Source organism: Gossypium raimondii, chromosome 11 (assembly GCF_025698545.1).
Source record: "Gossypium raimondii isolate GPD5lz chromosome 11, ASM2569854v1, whole genome shotgun sequence".
Lineage (NCBI taxonomy): Eukaryota > Viridiplantae > Streptophyta > Magnoliopsida > Malvales > Malvaceae > Gossypium > Gossypium raimondii.
Genome location: NC_068575.1, coordinates 39360153 through 39374548, shown reverse-complemented (window position 1 = coordinate 39374548; position 14396 = coordinate 39360153). Strand labels below are relative to the sequence as shown.

At 33.7% G+C, this 14396-nt stretch overlaps 1 protein-coding gene and 1 non-coding gene across 2 annotated transcripts; one reads left to right on the top strand and one right to left on the bottom strand.

Moving 5' to 3' along the window:
• The first annotated feature begins 3436 nt into the window (after positions 1–3436).
• LOC105801068 (NADH--cytochrome b5 reductase 1-like) lies at positions 3437–10854 on the top strand. Its single transcript, XM_052623647.1, has 4 exons — positions 3437–3551; positions 4159–4300; positions 10014–10077; positions 10714–10854. Exons 1-4 carry the CDS (start codon positions 3437–3439, stop codon positions 10852–10854), a joined length of 462 nt encoding a protein of 153 aa, XP_052479607.1.
• Positions 10793–10898, bottom strand: LOC128035075 (small nucleolar RNA R71). Its single transcript, XR_008191479.1, has one exon. It is a non-coding gene; the product is annotated as a small nucleolar RNA R71 (small nucleolar RNA).
• Between the last annotated feature and the right edge of the window lie 3498 nt (positions 10899–14396).

The following is a 14396-nucleotide window of genomic DNA, read 5'->3' as shown; positions in this document are numbered from 1 at the left end:
CATCAACAAGTTCGCCAAAAATGCGTGTTCGCCAAAAACCAGTGGACAATCCCTCATCAACTTATTTACCACAGTACTCTGGCCGAAAGGGTTTGTTACCAGCATATTCATTTATGAGTACACTACGTCAAGAATAACACCCTCTACTACCTTAGTACATATATCTGAATGCATAGATCCTGGATTTATTAAAGAATAAATACTGATTCTAAGAAAAGAAAATTAACCAGTTATGACCTCAGGTAGATCCACATTTTTCTTAGCCTTCATCACATAGGTTCGAGATGACGTACTAGAACTTGACTTACTATAGTTCTTCCCCAACGTTCCCTGTACTGAACCCAATTTATTTGCCACACTAGATCTGGTCTCATGCTAAAACTTTTGTGGGCTCCTAACTGGTTGCTCAGTACTGAATTCAAGCTTCTATGGACCCACACCAAAACAGGCTCCTAATCTTTTCTTGAATTCGCCACCATGGTTCCTGCCACAATATTCAGAAGCACTTCTCACCACTTTTGAGCCACCAGATCTTATCATAGAAGCAGTTGGCCTATTGTACCCTTTACGCTTGAAATATGTGGTCTGTGAATCCTTCCTCGAAGCTTGAAAAGTAAGATCCTTAGGATTTTTAAAACCTTATGGATGCGGGGGACTTAATTTTCCTCTTTTCATTTTCTCCTCAAAATTCTTACTCCTATCTTTAACGACCGATTCCATATTATGCACGTTAGCTGTCATTGCTACCAGGGTCATGTATTCTGGAGTTGCCACTAAAGCACGAATTTCATATCTTAGTCCCCATTTAAACTCATCACACATTTCTTTTTCTATCTAGAACATGTTTTTGGCATAATAAATGAGCCTGAGGTGTAACACCCCTTACCCGAGACCGTTTCCGAAGTTGAGCATGGGGCGTTACTTGACTTAACTTATTAGTTCAGGGCATAAAAATTTACTTTTAAAATTTATTTCACTGTTCACCATAATGCTATGCACCTGTGCAGTAGTCACTAATTTAACTATAACTCAAGTTACGAAACTCAAAATTTAGATCCGTAAATTTTCCCTGAAACTAGACTCATATATTATCTTAACATAAAATTTTCAAAATTTTTGGTTTCGCCAATTAGTACAGTTTATTCATTAAAATCTCCCCTGTTTCACTGCTTGACGATTCTGACATTTATTCACTAAAAATCAATTTTCTCATAGTATGATTTTCATATGGTGTTCTAACTTGTTTCTACGGAAAATAGACCCACTAAGGAATCTATACGTATAAATAATAACTCATAATTATTTTGTTACAATTTTTAATGGTTTTGTAAAGTCAGAATAGGGGACTCTAAAAACTATTCTAACCCTGTCTAACCAAAATTCAAATATCTCAGAATATAAAATTCCTTTACCCACACCGTTATTTTTCTATTAAAATAGACTCGATAAGATTTAATTTTATATATCATTCACTCTCTAATTCATTTTATACTATCCTTTGTGATTTTTCAAAGTCACATCACTACTGCTGTCCCAAAACTGTTTCATTGCAAATTTTTACTCTTTCATAATTTCTAGGTATAAACTATCACCTAGGCATTCATAATAGCAAGCATATTCTTACTTAGCCATTTTAATAGCTAAACATTATCACATATTTACACATCATCCTTTACCAATATCATAAGGACATACATTCAAAATGACTAAGTCCCTATACATGCCATAGCTCAAACATTGATCATAATAAAATACCAAGTTGTTGTTGTTGATAGTGTGAGCGCTCTCCGACATCTTTGAGATCCCCAAATTAGCTTTGCAATACTATAAAAGAAGGAAAATAAAATAAGTAAGCATAAAGCTTAGTAAGTTTACAAGCAAATAAATAACAACATTTAACACAAATAATTATACTCAAATGTCATGATATTTAATTTCCTCTTTACTTACTCTCTTACTCATTCACTTACTTGTTTACTTAGATAACTCATGATTATAACTTACTCTTCTCTTGCTGAAATGTTGGTTCTCAATTGAAAACATAATATGTTCTTAAATCTTATAACTCATCTGAATTTGCTATTTATGCTTTTACCTGAACTTTCATGGAACATAATTTGTTTACTAGCCTGTTGAGCCACATTGGAATAATAAGGATACTTGGGTCTCTTTTCAGATAATAACATGCCAAAGCCATGTCGTAGACATGGTCTTACATGGGATGTTTCTTATACTGCTAATGCCATATCCCAGATATGTTTTTACATAAGAGTTCTCATATCGGTGCCCATGCCATCTCCCAGACATAGTCTTACGGGGGACCTCTCATCTCGGTGCCAACGCCATGTCCTAGACATGGTCTTACATGGGACCACTCATAACTTCAATGATGCCAATGCCATGTCCTAGTACATGGGATCTCTTTACCCAAATGTGATGACATTTATATCCGATATATTCCTTATGTTTCAATGAGACTTTTTAACACTAATTCTCTATCATCTCATACTTGAATCACCATTCAATAATTTCATAAAATAAATACATAATTGTTGGAAAATAACAGCATTAATAATAGTTATTTAAATATTGTATTTATTTACAGTAAACTTACCTTGGTACAAAATATGGCCAAATCTATCAACTTACGGCATGTTTGGTTGGGGGGAATCAGTATGCATTCCCCCTCAATTCCCCGGGCCCACCACTAAACGGGCGTTTGGTTAGGTGTAATGTTATTACACCCCGATTCCCTTCCGCCCCTATTACCCATATTGGCTGTAATAGCCATTCTGATGTTTAAGCGCATATTAGGGAGTCCCCTCAATTCTGAATTTTATTTTTTGTGTTCTGCCTTTATCCTCTCTGACATTTCCAGAAGAATTGCAAGGTAATTTTTTTCCCTTCCATCAATTTCTGCTTCTTCTTCTTGTATGTTTCTTTTTTTCTCACGTTTCTTTTTTTTTCTCCATTTTATCAACAATGAAAAATGCTCGCACTCTTTCCCTGTTTTTCTTGTCTTTTCTTTTCTATAAAATCGATTTTGATTTTGTTTTGCTTTTGCTTTTGCTTTTGCTCAAATTTGGAATATTTATTTTTGTTCTCTTAATTTTGATTCGTTTCTAGCATTTTCCATTCAGCTTTTCTTTGTATTGCATATTTTACTAATGACATCAATGTATATATTTTTTTCTTATAAGAAATGAGCTCTGCTAAATGGGTTGCCGATTACACCAAATTTTTATAAATTTTGACTCCCTTTCTCTTCTCTGCTAGGAGCTGAGCCAAAAAAAATAAAACACCTTTTGCATGAGTTAAAATAAGGAATAAATACCCAACTTTTCCTCCCCTTTCCTGTCCATTAATTAGAAATTTGCTGGTCTTTTTATTAGAACTTAGAAATATAAGATCTTGGGGTATAGTTGGAATCAGGATCATGGATTTGGAATTCTTGCAATCTATGGATATTCAGATTCTTGTTGGTGTAGCTGTAGCTACTTTAGCCATTGTTGTTAGTGCTGTTTATTTGTTTGCCTCTACGAAATCCAAAGGTTTTGCCTTTTTCCCTATCTTTTACCAGTATTGATTGATTGTTCTTGGAATTTCACGTATTGGGTGTACCAAATTTTGGATTTTTGTGTGTTTATATCTGTTGGTTAATGGGGTTTTTGTTGGTTCGTTTGGTACTGATTTAGATATTAGCTTCTTGTTGTTAATGAATAGAAGATGAAACTTGAAATTGTTGCAATTGTTTTGCTATTTTTCTTGATTTGTTCTGGTTCCTACTTGTTTTGGGGTTATTAATTGAAAGTATAGTAGGATATAGTTCTATTCTTCTTTAGATTTTGAAATCAAATGTTGGATAGTGGATGATTGTCATAAACATGGAATTATTACCATAGGAAAATGTCTAAAACTCAAAACAACTGAAGTGTTTTACCATGCTGTTAGAATCATGTGATTGCTAATCAAGTTGTTTCGGATTCCATAACTATTGAACGCCAGGCTTAATTGCAGACTTGAGGCAGTGAGCAACTATAGCTTTGCTTTCTAAGTTAGCTTAATGACTGATCGAGGCTGGTATTACGTGGCTCTTATAAAGAACATTGTACAATAGAATCACTATTAAGTTGCTCACCTAGTTTTATGTGCTTTTAGGCTGTCTAGATCTAGAGAATTTCAAAGAGTTTAAACTTGTGAAGCGCCAACAGCTGAGCCATAATGTGGCGAAGTTCACATTTGAACTTCCTACACCTACTTCATTTTTGGGTCTTCCCATTGGACATTATATAAGTTGCAGGTTAAGTTAATTGTATTTATCTTTGTCGAATTTCCAAAACACTTCTTGTAATAGCCCGATTCTGGGTCTAGTCGGAACAGTGGTTTTTGGACCACAAATCCAACGATGGAAAATATTATTATCATTATATTTTAAGGTCTATAATTTCATGGAAAAATTTCGTAAAAATTTTGTTCGAAAATTTTGACGTTTGGGCATTTAATTTAGTCAAAAGGACTAAATTGTAAAAAGTACAAAAGTTGATTTCTACAGCTTAGAGGTGTCTAATTGTTATGAAATTTTAAATTGGAGGTCCTTATGTGGTAATTAGACCATTAGTAAATTGATGGACAAAGATAGACATAAGAAATGGGTGAAATAGATTTTTTTTAAATGGGGACTTTTAGTCATTTGGTAATAAAAAGAATAAAAAGGAAAAAAGATGGCAAAAATCATCATCTTCTCCATAAGTTGCTGCCAAAACTTGGAAGACACCATAGCTAGGGTTTCTTTGATTTTTCAAGCTCATAGTAAGTGCATCTTAGCCCCGTTTTTAATGTTCTTCGCATTTTTGAAATCCTCGTAGCTCGGTTTAGCTTATTCTATCAATAATTCATGTTAGGTTTTATATTTGGAAAAATATCCATTGGTGAAATGTGTTTATTTTTCTGTTTTATGGTGGAATATGAAGCTAGAAATTATATTAAACAACTTTTGCTAAGTGATTTTAAGCAAAAACGAATAAATCGACATAATTGGTAAAAATATTTATTGTTTATAAGTGTATGTTAGAGTGAGAATTTGATGTTTCCATAGAAGGAAAAAGTGTTCAGCATGTTGTAAAACATAAGAATAAGGTGTGAAATTTAATTTTCGAGCTTGGGGACAAAGATGTAATTATGCAAAAGTTTAGGGACAAAATTGTAATTTTATAAAAGTTGAGTCGAAGCTTGTTTTAATAAATTTGAATATTAAACAAGCTCAATTTTCTGTTATAGATCAAGAAAGACGAGAAATCAACCTTAATCGGGGAAAAGAGAAGATTGAGGATTAAATTGTAAAATCTTTACATTTTGTATCGGGGTAAGTTGTATGTAATTATTACATTGTTATAATTATTTTTGTTATGTTTCGTAACAATACACATGAAATGGTTAATATTATAATGCGTTTTGGACAAATTATAAATTTATTAGAGTAAAGATTTGACTAAAGTGTCGATAAACACATGTGTAGTACTGTGTGGAGGCTACTACGTGTGCCGATAAATAATGGTCACATGTGTAGTACTAAGTGAAGGCTACTATGTGTACCGAAAAGCTTTGAGCACGTGTGTAGTACTGTGTGAATGCTACTACGTGTATCGGTAAACTATGGTTACATGTGTAGTACTAAGTGAAGGCTACAATAGGTACCGAAAAGCTTTGGTCACGTATGTAGTACTATATGAAGGCTACTACATGAACCGTAAAACTTGATCACGTGTGTAGTACTATGTGAAGGCTACTACGTGAACTGTAAAATTGATTACGTGTGTAGTACTATGTGAAGGCTACTACGTGTATCGAATGATAAAAATAATATGAGTAGTACTGTGTGAAAAGCTCCGAATATTTTTTTTTACACCGTCATGATGATGAAATATGAGTATGTGATCAGAATGTAATAAGTTGTGAAAAGTGATTGAAATGATGAAGTTTGTGTTGTGTTATAAAATAAATGGTTATAGTGCTATGTGAATAAGGAATATTGGAATAGAACAGATTTGGACAGTGACGGTGATGTTAGTTTGAAAAATCACCAAAAACTATAGAAATTGAGTTAGAGGCTAAATAATATATGAAATTTAAGCTGAATGAGTCTATTTTCATATGGAATAAACAAAGTAAGCAAAGGAGTTGTATATTTTGGGATATTTAAACTTTATTGAGACATGGTTGGATTGATTTTGAAATCCCCTGTTCTAACTTTGAATATCACAAAAACTTGTAAAAAATAATTATGGCTTGAAATTTACATTATTGAATTATTTAATGATTCTATTTTTAATATAAAGAAACAAGAACATTTTTTAAATTTTGTATAAAGAGTTAAATAAATTTTAGTGAAGAGAGGTCAAGTGTCAAACAGTGAAACAAGAGAATATTTAGAGAATAAACTGTACTAATTTGCTAAACCAAAAATTCTGAAAATTTTATGGTAAGAAGGTATATGAGTCTAGTTTCAGTTAAAATTTACAGATATTAATTTTGAGTTTGGTAGCTCTGGATAAAAATAATTTAGCAACTGTAACGCAGAAAAATAGTTTGCTGGAAGTTGACTAAATGATAGATTTATGTATGGTATAAATTATATAATATATGATATTATTCTAGAAATTTATTTATCAATTACATACATACTTACTAGGCTATAAGCTTACTCCTCTTATTTTTTTCCTTTGTTTTATAGTGATATTAATCAGCTCGGGAATTGGACGGAGTCAGAACATCATCCTCATTATCATCATCAACTCTTGGGTATTTTGCAACCAATCCTTTTGAAAAATGACATGTATAGATGACTTAATGCAATGTAGTATAAACTTATATATAAATGTATAAAATGTGGTTTGGTTTAAAATGTTAGTATCTATAATTGATGAATTATTTCCCTAAATCTATTGTCCATATAGTTTAGGATGTTATGAATGGATTAATCGTGTCTGAATATATGATTGTATTTGGTTAAAATATTGATGTTCTTGAGATTGTGTTTCGAAATTTTGCAGGAGGAATTGAATATTTATGAAAAGAATCTATGTCAAAATTTTTGTAAAAAAAAAAAGATCGTTTGGTAACACTTCTTACCTTGTTTCAACGATGAATACGGGTACGAGGTGTTACACTTCTGATCGGGAATATCATATAAGTTGGATGTTTTTCATTTTAATAGGGGCAATGATAGCCAAGGTGAAGAGGTTATTAAACCATATACACCTACAACATTGGCATCAATGCCGCGACATAGGCATGAGTAATGCATATAATGGGCTAATGGTGTTTCCATTCGCACAATGAACTTTAATCCAAAATTTTCAATTGTTTTAGGTCAAAGATCAACGAGCAACCCTAGGCCCATAAATACAATTTCTTTGAACACTTTAGGACAATTTTTTACTTAGTTTCAGTTTTACTTTCAATTGTAATTTTTATTTTAGTTTTATTTTGTTCTTTGCGGGAACTGGATTGTAGATCTGTCAAACTGATTACAGATTTTTGTTCGAGTTGCATTATATATTATATCAGGATTCTGCTCATCCTATTCTTGATCTATTCTTAATGTTTATCTTTTCAATCAATCATATTGCATGTATTAAATCCATAGGGAACTAATCCAATAAGGGAGATTAATGAGTGGATGTGGGATTAATTAACATCTATGTAGGGTTTCTTAGCGGATTAATTGGTTAGGATAGGAAGAACTTAAAACCTTAGGCTTGATGGCCCTAGGAAGTCATATAGGTGGGAATCAACCCGAAATCAATATTGCCTATCTATGGAAATCGTACCCCAATCTATTCTGAACTGGGACATCAAGAAATAATTAGTTCTTGCCAACTCATTAGGTTAGTGGAAGGCCAAGAGGCCCTACTAGGTTAATAACTAGTTGATTGAATGGAAACTAAAGTAAGAGTTTATAATGAACACTGAAGCAAGTTTGTCTTCCTTCATTTCATTTGCTAAATTCTACAATCTAATTTCCATAATCATTTTTATTATTTTTACAAAATATCTTTTCTCATCACCTTAGGAATAATCATAATATAATTTAATCAATGTACGAACTAGACCCACTAGTGTAGAAGTTAATATTATTTTAGTCTCGCCTCCCTTGGGTATGATCCTCGGAGTACTCCAATACTTCGTTGCATAAACTATATTACCTCCTGACCCGTATAGTTGTGGATACCGCCTTAATTTCTATCTTTAGTTGTAGTATTGTCACTTTCGATGTTGGTATGTCGAAAGGTGGTCAATGTTCTATATCTTAAGACCAGGCACGTCATGTCTCGAGATTTCTGCACAAAAATGTATGAGAAATGCAAATTTGTTTTTATGGTGTCAAGACATACTTTTGGCGTCTCAAGCACTAGCGCAAAATTTTAGAACATTAGTAATTTGAAGCATGCAAAAGACCTCTTATAAGCCTCTAAACATAACCAAGTAGCAACCAAACCACATTACACATATTTGCCATACCCAATGAAATTCAAAACATGAAAATACATATTAAACACATCACATTAAAATACCAAGTAGTGAGCAAAAATTCCACTAAATATCCATAAATACATCACACTAAATTATGATTTAAAAATGATCAAAAAGTAACCAAATGGCCAATTTGGTAACAAAACAATCCATATACCACAACTCATCAAAACAAAAAAACTCCATATATCAAAAAGTAAAATAACCTAAAAACCTTAGTACAGGCCACTTATTATGTCAAACAAGAAGAAAGCTTTACGAACAAAACGACAATTTGAGTTTTGAGACTTTTGGATGTTGCGGACTCAAGAGTCAATTTCCAAAGGATCTATGAACTTGCGCACGTAAAGCAAAAAATCCGAGAGTAATGAAACTTAATGGTGCTGGAAAAACCGATTATTCAAAATATAATAATATTAAGCAAATAAGCATGCTAGATTAATATAAACTCGTAAACCATTTCATCAAATTATTATGTATCATTTTTTTAACACAATTACCCAATCATGAAATAGCACCAAGGTATCTTGAATTTAACAAACTATAACTAACTTAATTATCTCACATTTCATGAAATTGGAGAGAACGAACCATTCCCTCTCATATTTGAAAAAAATGGTTTCTTTGCTAAAATCAGCTTGGTCTATGATTTGTCATAATTTTTTGTAGTAGATTAAACTAGTTTTTGCACCTTAGGAGCTTGAATACAAGTACTTTGGTTAAGTTTTAGCTAAGTTTTCATAATTCTATTTGTGTTCAATAAAATGGGTAATTTGATTCTTTTATGGACATTAGGGGCCGAATGAGGCCTAGAGGTAAGCTAATATGCTTTGTGAGTGTGTAGGAGACCATTAGAAGGTGTAATAACTCGATATTGGTCACCGTGTTAAAACACGAAGAGTTGGATTTCGCAACATCGGGAGTAGAATAGAAGAATTCCAAGACTGCCATAGGTGTCGTGACACAACCTGAGGATATCGCGACACACTCCTGAAGATGAAGCATACTGCCCTCAATGTCACGACATAGGACCTAGTCTGTCGCGACATCACTTCTCTACAGGATATAAGTACGAGCCAGGGGTGTTTTGGTCTGTACAATCAAACGTTAAGCATGAGGATGACAACTGACCTAGAGTTAAGGACAACGACCACTCTAAAGTCTATAAATAGGCTTATTGAACACATGTTAGATATCTTTTTATATTGTATAATTTTATTCCTAGTTTTAGTCTTTAGTCTTTCTCTTTTCTTAGGCTTTAGGTTTATTTCAGTTTTGTTCTTTATTTTTGTGAAAGAGATCAGATTTGTGAATTTGATCAAACTCTGTGAGGGTTCAGCATTCTATTCAATGCAAATCAGGCTTCTTTTAAACTTTATATTCTTGAATTGTTATTCATTTCTATCTTTATTCATGTCTATTTTATATATAAACTTGACCCTTATACTTGCAGATACCACATTTTAATATATATTTTGCAGGATTTTTACTCTGGACGTTGGTACGTCCGGAGGCGGTCAAGTTGTTGGCGCAGTTGCCAGGGAGGCAATATCACTAATTTGATTTTAGTTTTGGCACTATAATAGAATAATTAGGAAAGTCTTAGATGATAACTACAATTTTACTTTTTTTTTCACTAATTTTTTCTCTTTGGGTTTAGTGTATGACTCGTAGTAGGGGAACACCTATAGAGCCAGCCATAGATCTAGAAAGAATAATCCGTAGGAATTGTCGACAGCAACATCAACAACAACAACAATGAATGCGGAACGAACTACCTGCTGTAGGTAATTTACCGCAATGAGATAATCCGTTGTTCGATGAAGTTAACAGTAATAATATAAAAGAACCACCACTACCACCACAACTACTTGAAAATATGGCACGTAACAAAAGAACCCTGAGGAAATATGCGTTACCGAATCTGGATATGGTTCAAGGGAGTATAACGAGGCCAACCATCATGAATAATAACTTTGAACTTAAGCCAACTATGATCGAGATGATCCAAAACAATTTTCAGTTTTGAGGAACATTGAAGGAAGACCGAGTCAACATTTAAAACAGTTCTCGTAACTATGTTACACTTTTAAATATAACGGGGTCACCGTTGATGCCATTCATCTTCAGTTGTTCCCCTTCTCATTAATTGATAACGCCTTTTCTTGGTTATATTTGCAGGCACCAAGGTCTATCACAACATGGGAAAAACTTGTAGGAAAGTTCCTACAAAAGTTCTTCCCTATTAGCAAGACGGTCCAACTAATAAAAGAGATTGCAACTTTCAAGCAGCTAGAAGGAGAGAGTTTCCATGAAGCTTAGGAGCGTTTTAAGACGCTGATTCAGAGATGCCCACATTATGAATTACCCGAGCGGTTACAACCACAAACATTCTATAATGGTTTGAATGTACATGTAAGGTCGGGATTGGATGGAGCCACTTAGGGAGGCTTAGTGAACTAAACGTATGAGGAAACATACGAGTTATTAAAGAGTATGGAAATGAACTCTAGTCAATGGCCAACTGAACGAAATAAATATGGCCAAAAGCCATCCACAGTGAAGACTGTCCAAGAGGAAGACAAATATCAGCAATTAATGGATAGACTTACTCGTATCGAATCTTCGAATAGTACATCATCTATATGTAGAGGAGATAAACCACTTTTCCACTACATGAATTCCATCGATGATATGAATTACATAGGGAATAGGGGTGGAAACCCTTATTCAAATACTTACAATCCTAGATGGAGAGGTCACTCGAACCTGAGATGGTGAGGAAATTAAGGAGGAGGTAATAGTTCGACCCAAGTTAAAAAGGCTAACTATCAGCCTCCTTATTTGTAGAAACCTCAGGAAAGGGCCAACCCAAATTACCATGCTATATGTGGTCAACGTCTAGATCAAATCAAAGGGGAAATGCAGTTAATAAGAATAGACATGAAACAAGTGCAGTTTGAGTGCACCAATTCAGCAAGAACATTGACTAAGCTTGAAGATCAAATTAGCCAATTAATGAGCATGATGGGAGATATCGAGAGGCAAATTAGCATTGGCATCCCTAGTAACACTGAAGATAATCCTCGAAGAGAGGGGAAGGAGTAGGTGAAAGCAATTGGGCTCTAGTCTAGTAAAGTGCTGAGTAGCCTGGAGAACCCACTTCATGAGGTAAACAAGGGCAACATTGATGATCTTTAAGAAGAACCTTTAGAAGCTGATGATGAACCAGAGCCAAAAGAAGTAGTTGAATCAACAGTTGAATCGGAAAAAGAACAAGAAAAGGAACCTGCAATTACAGAGGTACCATTTCAATCATTTTTGAAAGAAAGACAAAAATAGGATAAGATGATTTTATAAGTTTTCTACATTTATTCAAATCATTAAATGGTAATCTACCATTGATATACTTAATTGAAAGAGTTCCAAAATACTCCAAGTACCTTAAAGAAATTATGTCAAGGTGTAGGAAAATTAAAATTGGAGAGCATGTTAATATAGACGCATCATGTAGTGTACTCATATCTAGATAGATACCCCCAAAATTAAAAGACCCAGGAAGTTTCACCATACATATAGGGATAGGGGATATTCATTTCAGTAAAGCTTTATGTGAGTTAGGAGCTAGCATAAACCTAATGCCTCTGTTTATATATAAAAAACTTGGGCTATGGGGCCTCAAAAATACTCAAATTACATTATAGTTAGCACAACCTAAGGGAGTATTGGATGATGTGTTAGTAAATTTGCATAAATTCATAATCCCTGCAAACTTTGTGATCCTCGACTTTTAAGAAGACTGTGAAATACCCATCCTGTTAGGTAGACCTTTTCTAGCTACATCAAGATCCACCATGGATCTAGAGAAAAATGAGTTAACCATGAAGATCAATGGTGAAACATAAATCTTTAGATGTGGTCTCCAAGAGAGTGGGGAAAATAGGAGGAAGTTAGGGGTGTTGTGTAATGAAATATTTATCCTTAAACCTAACAACCTTGAGTCAAGCAAAATATTTTCTGTAATTAGTATAGGTCAAAATAATATGTTTAAAGAACGAGACAAGTGAAAGAAGGTTGAGTGGCATGACAGGCGCTGGTCTAACATTGAAATAATCAGAAAAGCATCCTCGTATGCATCAAAGGAGCTGCCGAACGAATCCAAGTGTAAAACTTGATAATTTAGATCAATATTTAATTTTATGTAAATTATTGTATATCTAACTGATTGTTTAGTATAAATTCTAATTTTCATCAAATTTATGTTTTATAGGAATCGAGACACTGTAAAAATTAGAATTTTAAGCAAAAACAGAGTTAGGGTCGCAACAAGGCAACCCTGTTCGCAACACCAAGGCCAAAATCGAAGGGATTGAGAAAATTGACTTGATGTTGCGACATAGACTCCGTGTGTCGCGACACCGAAGGCATTATATGCATAATTCTAAAATTTAAAAGTGTGTCACAACACCGAACTCCAATGTAACGATAGTGAAAATGTCAAGGGTGTAGTGACACGGAACCCTTGTGTTACGACTTCACTGCAAAACTCCTTTTCATTAAACCCAGAATCTACAAGCGTCTTTTTCTATTAGGTGATGTAGGATTGACATAACCAGTTGGGACCGAAGCAACAAGGACGACAAAATTGGGGTTAAGGTTTCTAAACTTCCTTTTACTATTACATTGGAAATATTGCTTGATATCTCATTCGTATTAGCATGAATTATAGTTAATATGTCACCTAAGAAGTCTAAAAAGATGATTTTGCAAAAACCATCGATGGTTTCAAATCCCTTAAAATTTCGAAACCAAAATGTCGAGATGTATTATCTTTAATTTCAAGGCTAAATTTTTATCCAAGAAAGGGGATTCGAATCATCAATGGTTCTTTGTAATGAAATATGGTATTTAATACGATATCATAGATGGGATCGATTCTGTGTCACTCCCAAAGAAATCAATGTTATTCCACTTGTACAAGAATTTAATGTTGCTCTTAAAGATGACGAAACCCGACAGCCTCGTGAACAAATATGGAAAACAGTAACAATAAGATGAAAAGCTGGACCATTCTCTCCGAAAAAGATTTGCAAATATTATGATGCTCCATACTATGAATCCGATTATTTTAAAAATACTAATTTAGTGGACTTTAAAGGCATAAATATGGAAAGCATAATAAAATACTTAACTAAAAACCGAGGAGAATGGAACGTCCGACAAGATACTGGACTACCGACTAATTTTAATCAAGCTGTAATGTTTCCAATAGCTAAAATGTGGATGTAAATTATTTGCAATAGAATTTCACCTGCCCTTAATGCTTCTAATGTCAATACCTTGCAAGCTCTTTTGTTATATGACATTTTTCAAAAAAACCAGATATTCATTGGACAATAGATCCATCAAAACATGAAGCACTGCGTCAATGGCCAGAAGGTTGGAATTTTCTTTCCCCATCTTGTGACGACACTTTGAAAAAGCATAGAGGTTTTGATGGATGAAAATGAGCAATTCATGAAGCCAACAAGAAGCATAATTGGTGATTCGTCATATACGTAATATTTTACGCTTGAGAGAAAATAAAATATCGATTGTAACTAGAGAAGGAAAGAAAAGATTGACATCTCTGTATCACTAAAAAGGAAAGAAAAACTGAAATCTCGAAGAGGGGCAAGTAGGAATATCAAAGAGAAACTCGATTGAGTGATTAGGTGGATGCAAGAGACAGGCCTAATTCTCTAAGAATTCACTTGATTGAATAGGTTGAGAGCCCCAAATTATCTGCCAAATATGTTCAGCCAAATACAAACCCATTATAGAGCCAAAGAGGAGGAGGCGACTTTAGAAGATGAATGCAATGA

Excerpts from the sequence above, each read along its gene's own strand:
- LOC105801068 (XM_052623647.1), top strand. The coding sequence starts at position 3,437 with ATGGATTTGGAATTCTTGCAATCTATGGATATTCAGATTCTTGTTGGT. Across the intron at positions 3,552-4,158 it reads TGCCTCTACGAAATCCAAAG|GCTGTCTAGATCTAGAGAAT; the intron begins GTTTTGCCTTTT and ends ATGTGCTTTTAG. Across the intron at positions 10,078-10,713 it reads TTGGCGCAGTTGCCAGGGAG|GCACCAAGGTCTATCACAAC; the intron begins GCAATATCACTA and ends TTATATTTGCAG.